This window comes from Gastrolobium bilobum, unplaced genomic scaffold (genome assembly GCF_033153095.1).
Source record: "Gastrolobium bilobum isolate Gb01-03AN ecotype WA unplaced genomic scaffold, APGP_CSIRO_Gbil_v1 utg19213, whole genome shotgun sequence".
NCBI lineage: Eukaryota > Viridiplantae > Streptophyta > Magnoliopsida > Fabales > Fabaceae > Gastrolobium > Gastrolobium bilobum.
This window is the reverse complement of record NW_026898822.1, coordinates 118,083-135,587: the sequence shown is the minus strand read 5'-3', so window position 1 is coordinate 135,587 and position 17,505 is coordinate 118,083. Positions and strand designations below refer to the sequence as shown.

At 36.1% G+C, this 17,505-nt stretch overlaps 1 protein-coding gene across 2 annotated transcripts; it reads right to left on the bottom strand.

The window, feature by feature from the left end:
* Positions 1–305: 305 nt before the first annotated feature.
* LOC133284420 (sucrose-phosphate synthase 4) lies at positions 306–16,222 on the bottom strand. 2 transcript variants are annotated; one of them, XM_061481429.1, is made up of 14 exons: positions 15,883–16,222; positions 14,532–14,621; positions 13,032–13,249; positions 10,582–10,645; positions 9,609–9,808; positions 9,041–9,521; positions 8,810–8,941; positions 8,320–8,451; positions 8,044–8,220; positions 7,641–7,694; positions 7,447–7,509; positions 1,164–2,006; positions 927–1,054; positions 306–816 (listed from the first exon to the last, which is right to left on the bottom strand). In XM_061481429.1, exons 1-14 carry the CDS (start codon positions 16,096–16,098, stop codon positions 540–542), a joined length of 3,075 nt encoding a protein of 1,024 aa, XP_061337413.1. In that variant the 5' UTR covers positions 16,099–16,222; the 3' UTR covers positions 306–539. The 2 variants fall into 2 exon arrangements, with proteins under 2 accessions (XP_061337413.1, XP_061337414.1); XM_061481430.1 differs by having other exon boundaries at positions 14,532–14,614; positions 15,883–15,989.
* Between the last annotated feature and the right edge of the window lie 1,283 nt (positions 16,223–17,505).

The window sequence follows — 17,505 nt, the reverse complement described above, 5'->3', positions numbered from 1 at the left end:
ACTGAGCTACCATTATTTAGTTTTATCATTGTATCTTTCATCGTGCTAATCATTGTTTCCTCAATTAGTTTTTCTTACATTTTGTCTTCACATGGTTATGTACTGTTTTCGCATTTAAATTCCTTTTAATCCCCTTATACTCCATTCACAACGTTACCATCCATTCAAATAAAGTGAAAGTACCAAAATAGTGCTTACTAATCATCATTTCACGATATTCTTTCACACTACTTTATTACTTGCAAGCGTTCCGAACAATCAGTAAAAAAAACTTAGCAAGAATGAGTTCATTTCTTTAGCCAGTAACGAGATTATTATTGACATAGAGCTAATGAAATTTTGTATAATGCAGATTGCAGATACATCTACCTTTCTGTTTCTATAGAATCTTGGAGTGAAAAATCATGTTAGAGATGTATTTGTTATATATTATCAAAGTTGGGGAGTATACATTCTAGTTTGTGGTATATTTACTATTGGCTTATAGTTATTTCTAAGTTCATGGATAATGACATTAGAAACAGTGAGCAAAATAGAAATCATGATACTTTGAGATGCTCCAGAATTGAAGATATGTCACAATCCTCAAAGCTCTTCTCTGCATAGATAATGTTGGGGCTATCTTGGGAGAACACATCTTCTCTTTTGAAACTGTCTTCATTACGGAGAAGCCTTTCACTGCCATATTCAACAGCTCCTTTTAAGACAAGAGTCTTCTGGATACCAGCCACGAGTTCTTCATAATCTGTATCGCCTTTTTCTCCCACAAATACAACAACTTTGGAGAGATCAATTCCCCACTTAACTGAAAGATACCTAAAGTTTACAACAAACAAGAATAATGTCATATATATGGCCTTTTTATTTCACATCTAGTTTATGCATAAAATATGTTTTGGGGAGATGCAGTCAATGATGTTACTGACCTCAGTGCTTGTTTTCTTGAAGCAAATAATGGTATCACATTTAATCTCAATCCTGCATGTGTATAGACAAGGTTACAGCGAAAGCCTCTCATTCGTAGCCTTTGGCGAAGATCATTAATCTTCCTAATCTGTAATTTGTCATCATAAATCATAAACTACAATGGTTAAAAAATGTTTATCAAAGAAGTACCATTTTCAACTAACAAGACAGTTTTCTTATACACCAAGTTATCTTACCATGGCTTCTGGTTTCACACTATAGGAGTAGCACCTTGAACTGCAAGCAGTGACATATTCTACAATGTCATTCTCCTCTCCACCTTCAATTATAGCAAGCCTAGTTACCATTGATCTAATGTTCTCACCAGGCCATGCATATTGGACATGGGCTTCATAATCAACATCAGCCATTAAGTCTTTCCATGGATAGTACATTTCACTTCCACTGTTACAAACAAGAGCATCAAATTCTTCTATGTTTGCTTGGAAGCTGCTCAATGCTTCAATAGTCTCTTGTAAACTCAAACCAGTTAGCAATACAACACCAACCCTTCCTGTGCTGATGCCTGGTCTTGCAGCTTTCATCACATTCTGGATAATTGCCTGAAAGGCCTTTGCTATATTTCCATCACTATCATAACAATCTGCAGCTATTACAACAAGCCTTTGCCTTCTACCAGGAAAGTAACTGGCATTAGAATTGCGAGTAGAGGAGACCCTGCGCGTAATTGCTTCAATAATTTCCTTCTGTCTTGCTGCAGGGTCCATCTCTCCATTCAACTTGGAGTCTCCTTCTGTGGAGAATCTGAAAGAAAGGTCTTCTACATCTCTTAATGAGTCACTTATTGGTTCATCAGCAATTGGTGCAATTTCCAAGCGGGAGGTGGCGTGGCGGTTCTTGCAATGTTCAATATGGGAGAGGTAGTTGCGGCAGTGTTCAGGCCATGAAAAACGATGGATGTTTTTTAAGCCATTTTTGCGGCATTCTAGCCAGAGAGTCTTGTCTGCAACAAGCTTTAGTAGTGCATCTGCTATGGCTTTCTGGTCATGTGGATCAATCAAGAGTCCATTGTTGAGTGCCTGGAATGATGAGATGTAAACAAACCATAAAGAAATAACTCAACACACAAATAAAACATAAAAAGAAAATGTAGCTCCCTTTCTTAGCTAGTAGTTACAGTTAAATGTAAAAGAATACGTTGTGTATTGATCTGTGTCAGGGAGTTACAATATATAGAGACCCTAATGGGCTTAAGTGTAAGGCCCAAACCTAATCCAAACCTAATCCTAATACAGTCAGAATACAGTCAGACTATTTACGGATAAGACAGAATCCAATCATATCTAATCAAATCAAATCATATCATATCTAATATTCTAACACTCCCCCTCAAGCTGGTGCGTATATATTATGAGCACCAAGCTTGTTACAAATGCATTCAACCCGAGGACCTAAGAGCTTTAGTGAAAACATCTGCTAGTTGATTAGACGAGTTGACAAAAGCTGTCTTGATTTCTCCTGACTGAATCTTTTCCCGAATGAAGTGACAATCAATCTCTATATGTTTGGTCCTCTCATGAAAAACAGGATTAGAGGAAATATGTAGCGCAGCTTGATTATCACAGATGAGTGTCATGGGTTGTTTCTGTTCACAAAGATGAAGCTCCTGAATCAACTGCTTTAACCAGATCAACTCACAGGTAGTATTTGCCATTGCACGATACTCAGCTTCTGCACTAGATCGGGAAACAACAGGTTGTTTCTTGCTTTTCCATGAGATTAAGTTTCCTCCGAAGAAGACACAATAACCAGAAGTAGAGCTTCTGTCCGAGGGTGATCCTGCCCAATCGGCATCTGAGTAACCACAAATTTCTGTATTTCCCTGATCCGAATACAACAAACCTTTTCCTGGTGCTCCTTTGATGTATCGGAGGATCCTCACAGCAGCATCCCAATGTGAATCACAAGGGGAATCAAGGAACTGACTGGCCGTACTGACAGCGAAAGAAATATCTGGCCTAGTCACAGTAAGATAATTGAGCTTCCCAATCAGCCTTCGATAACGTCCAGGATCAGATAATGGCTCCCCCTGTCTGGGCAATAACTTAACATTAGGATCCATGGGTGTATCAACTGGTTTACACCCCAACATACCAGTCTCCTCTAGGATATCCAAGGCATACTTCCTTTGACAGATAGAAATGCCCTGTCTAGATTGCGCCACCTCAATTCCCAAGAAGTAACGCAGCTTCCCAAGGTCCTTTGTTTGAAATGCACTGAATAAATGTTGTTTTAACTGATGGATTCCGTCTTGATCACTTCCGGTGAGGATGATGTCATCAACATAGACTAACAAATAGATGCACTTGTTAGGAGATGTAATCCTATAGAATACAGAATGGTCAACTTTACTGCGAATTAGGCCAAACGCCTGTACAGCAGAACTGAAGCGACTGAACCATGCTCGAGGAGACTGCTTGAGACCATATAAGGATTTTCGAAGACGACATACCTTCCCAGACTCCCCCTGAGCAACAAAACCAGGTGGTTGCTCCATGTAAACTTCTTCTTGTAAATCACCATGAAGAAAGGCATTTTTGATGTCAAGTTGAAGGAGTGGCCAGTGACGAACAGCAGCAAGGGCAAGAAATAGGCGGACCGAAGCCATCTTAGCGACTGGAGAGAATGTATCGCTATAATCAAGGCCAAAGATTTGAGTAAAACCCTTGGCAACTAGGCGTGCCTTGAGACGATCAACATGGCCATCAGGTCCAACTTTCACAGTAAACACCCAGCGACAACCAACTATAGACTTCTCTGGAGGAGCAGAAACAAGGTCCCAAGTGCCATTGGTATGAAGTGCGGTCATCTCATCAAGCATCGCTTGGCGCCATCCTGGATGGGAAAGTGCTTCACCTGTGGTCTTAGGAATAGGAACAGAAGAAAGACTAGAAACAAAGGTGAAATGAGGAGGAGAAAGGCGATCATAGCTCAAGAAGGTATAAAGAGGATAAGGGTTACGAGTAGTACGTGTACCTTTTCTTTGAGCAATGGGAAGAGCCTCTGGTGAAGGATCCGGAGGGGAAGAATCAACTGCAGAGGGCAATGAGTCAGCAGGGGTCGAGTCGACTGGAGGTACTGTCTTACGACGCTGATAAGTGAGAAGTGGACGGTCCTTAGGTACTGGAGCAATAGGTGATTGCTTATCTGGAGTAGAAGCACCTGCATCTGGCAAAGACAAGTCAAGAAAAGGAACAGGAAGAACATGATCAACCTGTGACAATGGAGATGGGATAGAATTAAAGGGTTGTTGATCAAAAAAGGTGACATCCGCGGAAACTAAGTAACGCTTGAGGTCAGGAGAGTAACAACGATAACCCTTTTGAAGACGAGAATAACCAAGAAAAATGCATTTAAAGGCTTTGGATGTTAACTTATCCTTACCAGGAGTGAGATCATGAACAAAACAGGTACAACCAAAAACATGTGGGGATAGAGGAAAGAGAGGAACATCTGGAAATAATAAGTTATGAGGAATATCATTATTAAGCACAGATGAAGGCATGCGGTTGATGAGAAAGCAAGAAGCAAGGACTGCATCAGCCCAGAAGTGAAGAGGAACATGCATGTGAATAAGAAGAGTCCTGGCAATCTCAATGAGATGTCTATTCTTACGTTCAGCTACTCCATTTTGTTGTGGAGTGTGAGGACAAGTGGTTTGGTGTAAAGTACCCTGTGTGGCTAAGAAGTGAGGAAAGTCAACAGAAACATACTCCTTAGCATTATCACTACGTAAAATACGAATAGAAGCACCAAATTGAGTATGAATTTCAGCAGAAAACTTTTGATAAATAGAAAACAACTCAGAACGGTTTTTCATTAAATAAATCCAAGTACAACGGGAGAAATCATCAATAAAGGTGACAAAATACCGAAAACCTAAAATAGACACACTACGACTAGGACCCCAAACATCTGAATGAATAATTGAAAGGAGCATCAGCTCGTTTATTGACTCGATTAGCAAAGGAGGAGCGTATGTGCTTTCCTTGCTGACATGACTGACAATCTAAAGTTTGAAGACCGGATAAAAGAGGAACCATCTTCTGCAATTTCGCAAGACTAGGATGCCCGAGACGACTGTGGATGAGCTGTGGAGATTCTGTGAGAGAACAAGCAACTGAAGGACTCGGCACATCAAGGTAGAACAGACCCCGTGACTCACGGCCCACTCCAATCATCTTCCCCGTACCCGGGTCCTGCACAGAAACAGAATGGTTTGAGAATGTGACAATACAATTAAGAGAATTGATCAATTTACTAACCGATATTAAATTATAAGGAATGTGAGGAATGTAATAGACAGATGTCAAGGTCAATGAGGAGGTTGGACAAATTTGTCCAATCCCATGAACGGGGGCCTTAGTTCCATCAGCAAGAGTAAAAGAGGGTAAATTATTAGAATATGTAAGGGAAGAAAAGAGTTCCTTATTACCACAGAGGTGATCAGTAGCACCTGAGTCAAAATCCAAGGACCAAGTGATGCAGAATGAGAAACACAAGCAACAGGATTACCAGTTTCTGAAGCAGAGGCCTGAGATTGAGGAGAGGACTTCCTGAGAAGGGCCTGGAATGCTGCATATTCTTCAGAGGAGAGAGAGACTGAACCATTTGAAGCAGTATCCGATTGAGCTACATTAGCAGCAAAAGAAGGTCGCATGTGAGGATACTTGGTGTAGCAGCGTTCCTCATAATGACCAAGTTGCTGACAGTAATGACAACGAGGTCGCTGACCACGTCCGACTGGACCTCCTGGGCCTCCTGGGCCACGACCTCCTGGGCTACGTCCTCCTGGGCCTCTACCACGACCACGTCCACCTCCAATATGCCTGCGAAAATCAGTACGGGAAACTAGAGCAGTAGAATCAACAGCAGAAGACGATGCAGGAGCAGATTTCTTATTCAAATTCAGAAGACGTTGATACGTCATGGATAGATCAGGCTCCCCACTAGTCAAGATAGTATCACGAACATTATCATATTCTTCGGGAAGGCCAGAAAGTGTGGCAACCATAAAGAGACGTTCCACCTGTTTCCGATATGCAGTAGCATCAGTAGGGTAAGGCAGCATATCCAAATATGCCTGCATCAAAGAGCGACTCTTGCCAATATATGTCTCCATCTGAATGTCGGATGATTTGCTCAATTCCATAAACTGAGAGATAATGAAATAGAGCTGCTGAACATCATTAGTGTAGAGGTTTTTTGCTTCCTCCCACACTTCAATGCAAGTTTGAAATGAATAAAAGATATCCAAGACAATCGGATCAATGGATTGCCAGAGGATACTCAGAAGCTGGTTGTCAATCTTTTCCCAATCAGACTTGTCCTCCTTAGGGACATCAGTAGACTTAGTTGTGAGATGGTTCCCATATCCTTGTCCAAAGAACCAAACTCGAACAGAGGTGGCCCAGTTCTTGTAATTAACAGATCCCTTCAATTTTGAAGAGGTAATGGACCCAATATTGTTAGAGATGATATTGGGAGAATTTCTCAAAGGAGGAGATGGAGACTTGACCTCCGAATGAATTGGAGGGTTTGCTGCCATAGTATCAAATCACAAAGATACAAACCGAATAAAGAGAAACGAACCTGATCACCAATCAAGAAGAGGTGCGCACAAAAAGTCAGACCCACAAAGAACCAACCACAGATCCAGAAAGAGGAGGAGAAGACGAGCTTCTCTGTCCAAGACCGGCCGGAAAAAGCCGCCGGAATAGTGCTCACGCGCCGGCAGAAGGTGGCGCGTGAAGCCCACGCGCAGAGAAGACTGGAGGCGCGTGAGAGCGCGTGACAACTCCGATGGTGGCCGGACTTCCACAGAGCAGGTCGCCGGGAGGAGAGGGTTCTGTTCGCGTTCGTTCCAGACTGAAAACTCGCCGGAAAAGTACTCCGGCAGCCTGAACAGTGGCTGATGGTGCTCCGGTGACTGTTTGGGGATGTGGACACGTGCAGAAGATGCCTGGAGAGGACTTACAGCCCTTGATGTCTTACCGGAAGGACGCACGGCAAAGAAAAGATGACTCCTAAGCAGTGGGCTTAGGTTTTAAAGCGAAGAACAAGATTTCTAAGCGGAAGCGAGGGTTCCCAGAACGAAATAGCTCTGATACCAAGTTAAATGTAAAAGAATACGTTGTGTATTGATCTGTGTCAGGGAGTTACAATATATAGAGACCTTAATGGGCTTAAGTGTAAGGCCCAAACCTAATCCAAACCTAATCCTAATACAGTCATAATACAGTCAGACTATTTACGGATAAGACAGAATCCAATCATATCTAATCAAATCTAATCATATCATATCTAATATTCTAACAGTTACCAAAAAATAAAGCAGTTTGATTAATTAGGAGGTAAAAAGTGTTGATAGCCCTGATTGTAAAGTGACTACTTGTTTGAAAATATGAGTGATGTAGTAAGTTACATGTAAAATTAGGACAAAAAGGATTTATAGTATACCTTCAGAATATCCACTGGCCCTCCATTTTTTGTTGCTACAACAGGTAAACCATAAGCTGCTGCCTGTAGTATGGGAAGAACAAGGAAGTCTAGTCATTTTCATATTTTCCATAAACTTAGTTATGTAAATCATATTTCAGAGGCTGAGTGTCACTGAACCTATTAACAATCTGAAGTAACAGCTTGAGGTTTACCTCAATGAGTGTGAGACCAAATGGTTCCACCAGGGCTGGGTTGATGAAAACTCCCTTCAAGAGACAAAACCCCCCCATGTATTGTTGTTAGCAAATACAGTGTAGGAAGAAGACAAGGAAATTAAATTTTCAGTCAGATAAACTGTTAAAGACAATAATTATTACTTATATAGATTTGATTATTTAAGAAATTGACTTTAATAGTGTAGAGAACTTTTTGTACTTCCATCAATGTAACCTACTATCTTGCTTTTGTTTATCAAGTTGAACTTTTAGCATGATAAATGTAGTTTTGTATGTGCTTTTACATCTAATTACATTGTACAAAGAAAGATTAGATAACAGATCACATCAAAGTCAATAGTAAAATCAGGAGTTGGCAAATTTTCTTCAAAGAATGCACCTTAGTTTTTGCAGCCAGACGATATATCTCTGGAACATCAGATTGCTTATGATGCTTAGGAAAGGCCACTTGACCGTACAAATCATACTTGTCAATGAGCTTGAGCACCATGGTAAGAACAGCAGAGCTACTGTCATGCATTTCTTCAATGTCATCTCTATTTCCAAGTATGAGGGTCTGCCATAATTTGTGGAAAGCAGAAAGTTATTGCTTGATCAAATGCTAACAACCATGTGACAAATCTAGATGTTTTCAAATAGAAATGGAAAAACTCACCAAGTTAGCCAGTTCCCTTAGGGCCTGGCATTCCCCAAAAGCCTTTAGCAAAGTCATGACATTTTTCTTAGGGTCAGGGCGTGACAATGCTAGTATTGTTGGTTTGTGAGGATTTCTGAAAAATCGCATTATCTGCATGGCATAACTCATCTTTAGACACTGTTAAGTAGCAATATTTAAGGAGAAAAAGTAATAATTCTTCATTCATTAAAAAATTAATCCTTTACTCCCTCACATATGGACAATTCACAAACCCATCTAACTTGTGCTAAAATTCAACTTTCTTAGAAGAATGAGGGCGATAAAGATTGAGTTCTAGACCACTTGGTCATAGAGAACCTGATACCATGTCTTGAATCAATTATGCTAAAAGTTTAAGCTGTTAGGCATGTGAATGGTTTTGATATATTAACATATTTATATTGTATCTAACATATGCTTATTATTCACAAAAGCATTGGTTTAAAGATGGTAGGGAAGATTTTAATACCTCAGACCAAATTGGAGGTAAGTTCCTTTTGCTATGAGCTCTATCCGATCCAATCAGTGACTTGAGGTCTCCCTCACCTTCCATTGACTGTTGTATTGTAACATAGCTGAAGTCCATGCCAGGTGGAATGACCTGATTTTAAGATTCAGCAGGACACACATTTCAGTATCTATGAACATTGTTCAACAAGTAAAGTAAACACACAACAAATAGTGATCACATTGTGCATACCACCATCCTTGGCATGTGTCTTCCACGGCAACTCACTCCACGTCTTCTCCTAACCCTAAGCTTCCTCTCCAACTTGAGATCAAAGCCATCATACAATCCCCATTGCTCTTCAATCTCTTGCTTTGTGCTAGTAACAACCATTTCAGCAGCATCAAGGCCAAACTCCTCAGCCTCAATCCTCCTCATAATCTTGTAGGTTTCATTTATGGCCTCCCTAGAGAGCCTCCCTTGCTTCAACAACTGTTCAAACTTGTTCCTTCCTAATGAGTGCCCTGTTAGCACCATTGGCACATTCAATGCACCTGATAAGTCAGCTGCTACTTCAGCAGCATCAGCATAGTGGCCATGAATAACATAAGGCCATGTTGGCTTCCCATTATTCACTTGCTCACCTAAAGCTCTTGCCATGTTAACAATGTGGTTTAGAGCACAATCCACAAATTCAGGTATGTGAGGCCAAAGTGATTCTTTTGGTATGTACCTGCAACACAATCAATGGATTCTACTAATCAAGTTTCATCCCCATATATAACCTTACCCCAAATGGAAAGTCAAGTGTTGTAGTTACTTATCACGAGGTCCACATGGAAGACGAATAATATATGCTCCACCACAATCACTGCCATCAGAGGGGCATGACAACATCTCTATAGGCTCTCCATAGCTGGAATCTACTTCTGGTGAAGCAATTTGTCTAGTCAATAGATCAACTCGGTAAATTCCATTTGTGTTGGCTAGAGCACGAGCAAGTTCTACTACATATTTGACCTGAAATTGAAGTAAAACAAAATAAAGGACAATGCAACATAAAAAAAGTTGTTTCTAGAATTCAAACCATGATCTTTCAATCACATAGGAGCAGCTTAACCACTCTCGAGACTCCCAAGTACGAGAGCCGTTTGTACTAGTCCTGACACAACTACTCCTTCCATCAATGAGTTGTCATTTGGAGAAAAAAACAAAATTTCTCTCTCTTCCAAACAAGCAAGTCAGAAAACACTCAATCTTTATTGGCTTGGACCACTGAATCATAGATGGGCCTGAATCATATTAAATATTTTCCCCGATACAACACAATATATGACAAAAACAATTAAAATTATTGGACAATATGTGAAATCAAGTTATTAGTTGTGGAGCTAGTGAGAGATAGGCTAGGGAGGGCAGTTGTCCCTTTGAATTGTTATATTGATTTAGTTGTGAGCTATTAGTTATGTTTTTTTGGATTCAAGTTGGGTAGGATCATATAGACAACAAATCTCTCCTTATTAAATTTAACACAACTTTGTTCATAAAAAACTGAAACTCGAAACTACTAATTAAGTTGGATGATGATCGCCCCCTTAAATTTCATAAAAGTCTAACAGTGAGCTTTATCTTTGTTCTTTTGGTCATATAAATAATAATAACTTACAAGGAATATCATACTTGTAATTTTCCCCCCACTTCACAAAATTTTCTACCACCCCGTGGCAAGATATTGTATCCAAATTGAAAATTGGCCATGACATAGAAAAATAGATGTTAGATTAAACAAGTACCTGACCACCAGTATCTGAATCTCTCCCAAGTTCCATATTTTCTCCTCGTACCAAACCATGAATACTACAATGATAACATTAAAACAATGAGACTAATAGTTAAAGAAATGTCAAATTTAATTTCTTACACCTATTATATTTGTGATGAGTGGTTAGAATCACAACCCACAAGTTAAGGAATTCACCCAAGAATGGGCGAAAATTAACATTAAATAAATAATAATTTAATATAATTCTAATAATATCTTAATTAGCTTATTTTTTTATTTGTCATTAAATTAATTATCTTATTCATTTTGTCACATACTTAAAAAATTAATTTAAAAAATATGTATGATATTTTTGCGCGATAATTTACACTACATTAAAGCAAGCTAAGAAAAAGGTTGAAAAATTGTAGAAAATAAATGTTCCTTTTATAGATATTGTACATTTTATATTAAAGTTAGTGTTGCATATCTTATATAAATTTAATTTCGATGTACTATTAATATAAAAAAATAAAAAAAAGTTATATTATCACATTGTTTGATGACTTAGAGATCGTCACACTCATTAAACTATATGACGTTACATCAATGAATGATAATATAAAATGTTATATTTATAATTTTTTTTTCTTGTAAACATTTTTATTATCGTTGAATCAAAATTAATTAACATTTATAAAAGGAAAATAATTATCTCATTTTATATGAGATAATTATCTCATGCATTAGATACAAATTAGATGTGAGACTCACTTTAAATTTTTTCTCCCTCCTCTCTCTTCCATATGTGTATGTAGGAGATTGTCTTTCTCTCATGTTAAATGAGAAAAACAATCCCCTTTATAAAATGATATCAAATAGAGCTGTTGATCTCATTTTAATCCAATAATAACAAAATAGTTATTAAAAAACAAATTATAATAATAACATACCTCTATATTAAATATACATAAAATTCTATTAGATTTATATAACTTAGTTGGGTCAAGATTTTTTTTGTACTTCTTAAACTATAATTTTTTTTAAATATTTTAAATTGAAAATAATGGCATTTCTCAAATACGACATAATCAGTAATTTTAGTTGTATTAAATTACAATTAAAAAAATGAAGGATTATACAAAAAAAAGAAGAGAAAAGTTCACCAATGTTCCCGTGGTTTACTTCTCTGTGGATTTTTTTTTGATCACATATGCTCCTGTGCTTTGTAAAAAATAAAAAACCACAGAGGCATATGTGATAAAAAAACATACCCTTTTGCAAATCACAGGGACATACATGATAGAAAAAAAAATCACAGGGGCGGGCTTAGATGATTCTGAAGCAAACCACAGGAGTATTGGTGAATTTTTTCCAAAAAAAAAATGAAGGATTAGAGCTAAAGTTACATAGAATCATATTACTGCTGTTTCATATAGACTTTTACCTACAATTCAATGACTTCATACAATTTTATTTTATGGTTTTAATCTTTCTCATTCTACACATACATATAAAAATATATTAGGCCCATGAGAGATGATGCGAGGAGAAGAAGAGAGAAAAAAATATGAGTTTCACATATTTTTTTGTATATGTAAGAGGTAATTTTTATCTCCTATAACATGATAAATATAAAATCCTTCTTTTACATACCAAAAAGCTATTAACCTGATTTTTTTTATTGTAAAAATAAATAAATAAAGGTCAAAATAAAAATTAATAAATTGAGTAAAACAAAAATTTTATACATTAGTAATTAAATTTTGGTGATCATTTAGGAGGCCGATACCCCCAAATTCTCGACTAGGAGATTATCTTTTGTGTACCAGGAGCAACAAGTGCTCCTTTCATTAGGAGTGAGAGACTTGGATAAAACAATTTATTTTTTCTCCTTTGAACCCATATATCAGAAAATACTTCGTTTTAATTGATCCAGACCATTGAATCAGGTGATGGACCGATATCATATTAAATATTTCCGTTCACTAGATTTATCTTTGATTTGACTTAATGGTTAAGAAATTGTTCTTCCTATCTATCTTTACTTTTCAAGTTTAATCCGGCCTTTGGTTATCACGCATAAAAATTAATTTTTCTAAATGCATCAAATTGTAGTGAGGTGCACCAGTAAAACTGTACCAAATAGATTTAGGACTATTTGGATGATATTTTTTTATTTTTGGTTAGGCTTTTCTCAGTTTAACATATATTTGAATATGAATATTTAAAAAAAATGCCAAAATACTATTTTCTTTTATCAAATCTTCTGAACTTCTAAAAAGACAAAATATTACTTTTTACTGAACAGTATTTTTTAGATATCACCCAAATACAAAATAAGTTGAAAAAATTTCTGAAAAAATAAAGCATCAATTTTTATTTTATTTTTATCTTTTAAAAAGTACATTTAAAATGTCAAGGTGAACAGAGTCACTTGACCAAACTAGTTATGCTTTGGTGAGAGAGTAAACACAATACCTGATTAGGACAATGTAAAGGTGCCTAGATTTATTTTCCTCAGACCAAAGTAGCATTTCAGATCTCGAAATATTATCTTTGACAGTTTCTGAAGAATTGGCATCTCCTTTTTCTTTTTCACCTTCCGAGAGCTCAGAAAGGTCATTCTCAGCATCATTACGACCTTGTTCACGATCAATGCGCCTTCTTGCAAGCTTTTGAGCATCATCCAATGCAATCTACAACAATTTTTTTATTTCCCTTCCATTTTTACTATTTGTCCAAGCAAACACCTCAAATAATATAATTGCATAGTGTAAGGTTGGTGTTACTTCTTTAGTGAATTATCTATATGCAATAATATACTTTCATTAATGCATGCATGTTTATCAAACACTAGTTATATCCATACTTGTTTATTAAAAAAAATGAAGGAAAGTTATTTCTTGTGATTGCTTTTCAAAAGCAAAGTACTTTGTTTTGTTAGCTCTACTAATTAAGTTCCCCATGTTAGTCCAAACAAGGAAGTAGTGAGCTCTAAGTTACATTTAAATCTCAAGCCTAAGTAGTGGTGCATATGGTACGGAGCCCAAGAACTTGCATATAAGATTTTTTCTAAGGTAGATGCAACACTATTGAGTATTGCAAAACTTGATACTTTTTGGTGTAATATTTCAAGTAACTCTAAATTCTTCTTTCTAAAATCCATAACCTCCAAAATGTATTACCATCTCCAAATATTCCGCCATTGGTTTAGACACCGCTTGCAATGACACAGAAGGAAGCCCAAAGAGGGAAGAAGCTACCATCATGTGGACTAAGTAAAAAATTCAAATCACAATAAATGAACTACATCACTTCTTAACCCAAAACTTTAAAGATTGTGTTTATACAGGGTCTTTTCATTTAATTATTCCAAACTATTAATGGAACTCAATTAATTATCACTCAAATCTACTCTATGGAATATCATTCCCAACTATAACATTGGAAAGTCACTTTTAAAGATACACATTTGTTTTGCCCCCCCCCCCCCCCCCCCCCCTAAATTTGAACAAAGCCAAAATATATATTCAAAAAATTATTAATAATAATAACAAGTAAATAAATAAAAAAACTAAATCAAGTTCATGCTAACGAAAATGATTCAATACATCCTTTACTAAAATTGGAAAAAGTAATACAATTGATTTTGGATTTGGATCCTCTCATGTGGAAAAGTGATCATGTTATTTGATCACAACCACTTATTTAAAAATCATATTTTTCTGATCTCTCTTATCTCATCATCAATGAGTGATTGCGATCAAATAACATTATTACATGACTATTTTTTCACATGAGGGAATCCAAATCCATGAAAGTTACTCCTGTAGTACCAAAAATATGTTCGAAGTTGGGAATCTATGAAGGATTAGTTGACATATATGCCACAACTTAAATAAAGGCAAGAACAATAGAATGGTGGTAGCAAGCCCTAGCATTAGAACTTATTCGGGGTAGTGTTAGAGGGACACTGACCTGTTTCTTTTTGCGAGCCAGATGCCAAATGCGCCAGCACATATTCTCCAGTCTGTTACTACGTTCACGTGTATTCCTTCTAGCTATTACCTGCCCATTCATGCATCCATTTAGAGTTACAAGCATCTTGTTCCTTTTCTTTTCTATCCAAGCATATTCCCGTTCTAATTATAAATGCTACCACTCAATTGATAGTGGTACTTACAAAATCCGATAATAGGGTTGATGAATCTTTTTTAGAAGATCTTGTTGGAGAAAAATTTAAGCAAAGAATAAAAAAAGAAGAAGAAGATAAAGTTAAGACAATGTAAAGCTTTATTCTCTAACTATGTTCTTTGCTGCATCTTCTAGCCTGATAGTGATAGCTATATACAATCGATGCCAAAAAAATTTGGCTCACTAGTAAACCATGTTATACATTTAATTTTGATAATGATATTTCATACCTTTGCATTTATCAAAAATGTTATTTACTTCTTTTTTACCCATGCACGCGGTTGAATTTACATATGAAATCATGCAAGATTTCTGAAAATGAAACTTAAGTCTACAATTATTTTTTCCTTCCATTCGTTTTTTTTTTTTCCCCTGATAAGACACCATGTTAGCATGTGGAAAAACAAAACCTATTTTATTCTTATATATAAGTTTGCGTTGAGGGTGAGACTTGAAGTAATGGTAAGGTAACTCTTTGTGATTGAAATGTCGGATTCGAGTTTAGAAAATAATCTCTTTCAGAAAATATAAAGGTAAGATTACGTATAATACAATTTGAAAATAGTTTTGTGTTGATTTTTTTTTTTTTTTTGGTAGTTTGTGTAGAAAATTTTGCTAGTGAGCATTAAGTTACTCTCTCGCACCAAAAATATTCAAAAGCTACAATTTTCCCCCTTTTATGCAGAAGTGGTCCCAATATAAAACGCAAACAAATTGTTTACCAAAAAAAAAAAAACGCAAACAAATTTTTTTTTTTTGCAGAGACTACTTAAATATAAATAAACATCCAAAATTCATGCCACACGAAATTCGGATATAAATTTTTCATCAATCTTCCTCCTTTTTTATATAATTTATTCAGAAAAAAAAGTTAACATGTTGCTGCATTACCCAGTAACTCAAAAATCAAACAAGATGATCCAAAATATATAATATTTAATTCCCTCTAAATATTAGCATATATAGAGTAAAAAATAAAGTAAACTCAGTTAATGAAAGGAAAGATGAAAACTTTAATTCTCTACCATTAATCAAAATTTCAGTGACTAAGATTGTTAAAATAAGGGGGCATTACTTTTCATTCAGAAAAGCAAGGATACAATGAGAGAGAGAGAGAGGGACAAATTATACAAACCTTAACCCATGTCCTGTAAAGTTCATATTCATCAAAGTTATTGACAACTTCCTCAACAAAGTACTTGATTGTGGGATTAAACAACTTTTCTTCCCTCTGATGTTTATCTTCTTCAAACTTCGTGATTCTGAGCTTGCTATCATTTTTCTTCCTTATGCTGCTTCCCACGTCCAATATAGCCTCCAAATAACCATTTAGCCATTCATTCTCAGCCATTTCTCAAGCTTCTAACACCCTTTTGTATCAGTTTGTATATTCTTCAAAATTCATTGCTGAATGCTTAGACCATGTTAAAATTTTCTTGTGAGAGAGATATAGGATTTCATTTGTAAGAAATGGTTGTACTTTAATTTGAAGCCTAGTTGGACTCTGATAGCATGCTCTTTATATAGGATTTTTCTTTCTTTCTTTCCTTTGATATTTTTTTTTAAATCTTTTCCACTCTGATAAAGGAATATAATATTTTTTGTAAAAACTTGTGAGAATATCGATATGGGTGGCTTTAATTTGATTCTCTATCTCTTTTTCCTTTGCTAAAAATAAAATAAAATTTACATGAACCAAATTTATTCTTTTGTTATTCTCCGTTTAATTTGCCTTCATAATTTATTCAATTACCAATTTAAAGTACCTCCACGTGCATGTTTTCAATTACCCATTTAAAAGACCTCCACGTACACATGCCTATATTCAGTTGTCTTCTTAAGTACAATCCATGCTTACTTACAGTAGCGGATCCAGAAAATTAATGAAGGTGGGCACTCAATAAGTTCAAGTACATATAGATTTGGGTCTGGTTTGGAAAGCGACTTGCGAGCAGGTGCCGGTTGGCTGGGTCTGATTCAGATCTAGATCTGGACAGATTGTGACTCAACTGGACCGACGATGGAGGAGGAAGCAAATGTTTCAATTTCTAATAACGGAGATTGAGGTTTGAGAGGAGATAAATCAATATGTAGATACAAACGATAGGTCTAGAATAGAGCTCTTCGCTGTTACGTTTGGATAATGAAGGTGGAAGAGAAAAAAAAAACTTACAAGAAAATAAAATAGAAAGAGGAAAATTAAAGGGATGGATATCATAACAATCAACTAGGGTTACTACCAATGCTACTACCAATCAATTTCACCGTTAGATCGATTATGTTGATCCAATGATTATATTTATTTTCATCTTATATGGTTATGATCCCCAATTTAATGTAAAAACATTAAATATAGAAAATCATAACTAGGGGTGCTAAACAAACCAGGGGCCTTTGGCTCGGCTCGTGAAAGCTTGAGCTTATATGTCTAAAATTGGTTATTGGCACCAGGTTTGGACTTGTATAAAAGCTCGTTTAATAGAAAAGCCTCAGGCTTCAATTCAAAAGTTTGGCCTTAAAGCCTCTCAAGCTGGCCTAGTATATTCTTTTTTATTTATATTTTATATTTTTTATAGCCATCTTTCTTCTCAATCTATTTCACCCCATTTTATTGGTTAAACAAATTTTTTGAATGATTTTGTTCTATATTATGTTAGTTGCATATAAATTGAATTTATGAATATCTATGGAATTACTAATGTTGTTGATTGTATATTTTGTTTGGATAAACTTTTGTTATTTTATTTTTTTAAATAGG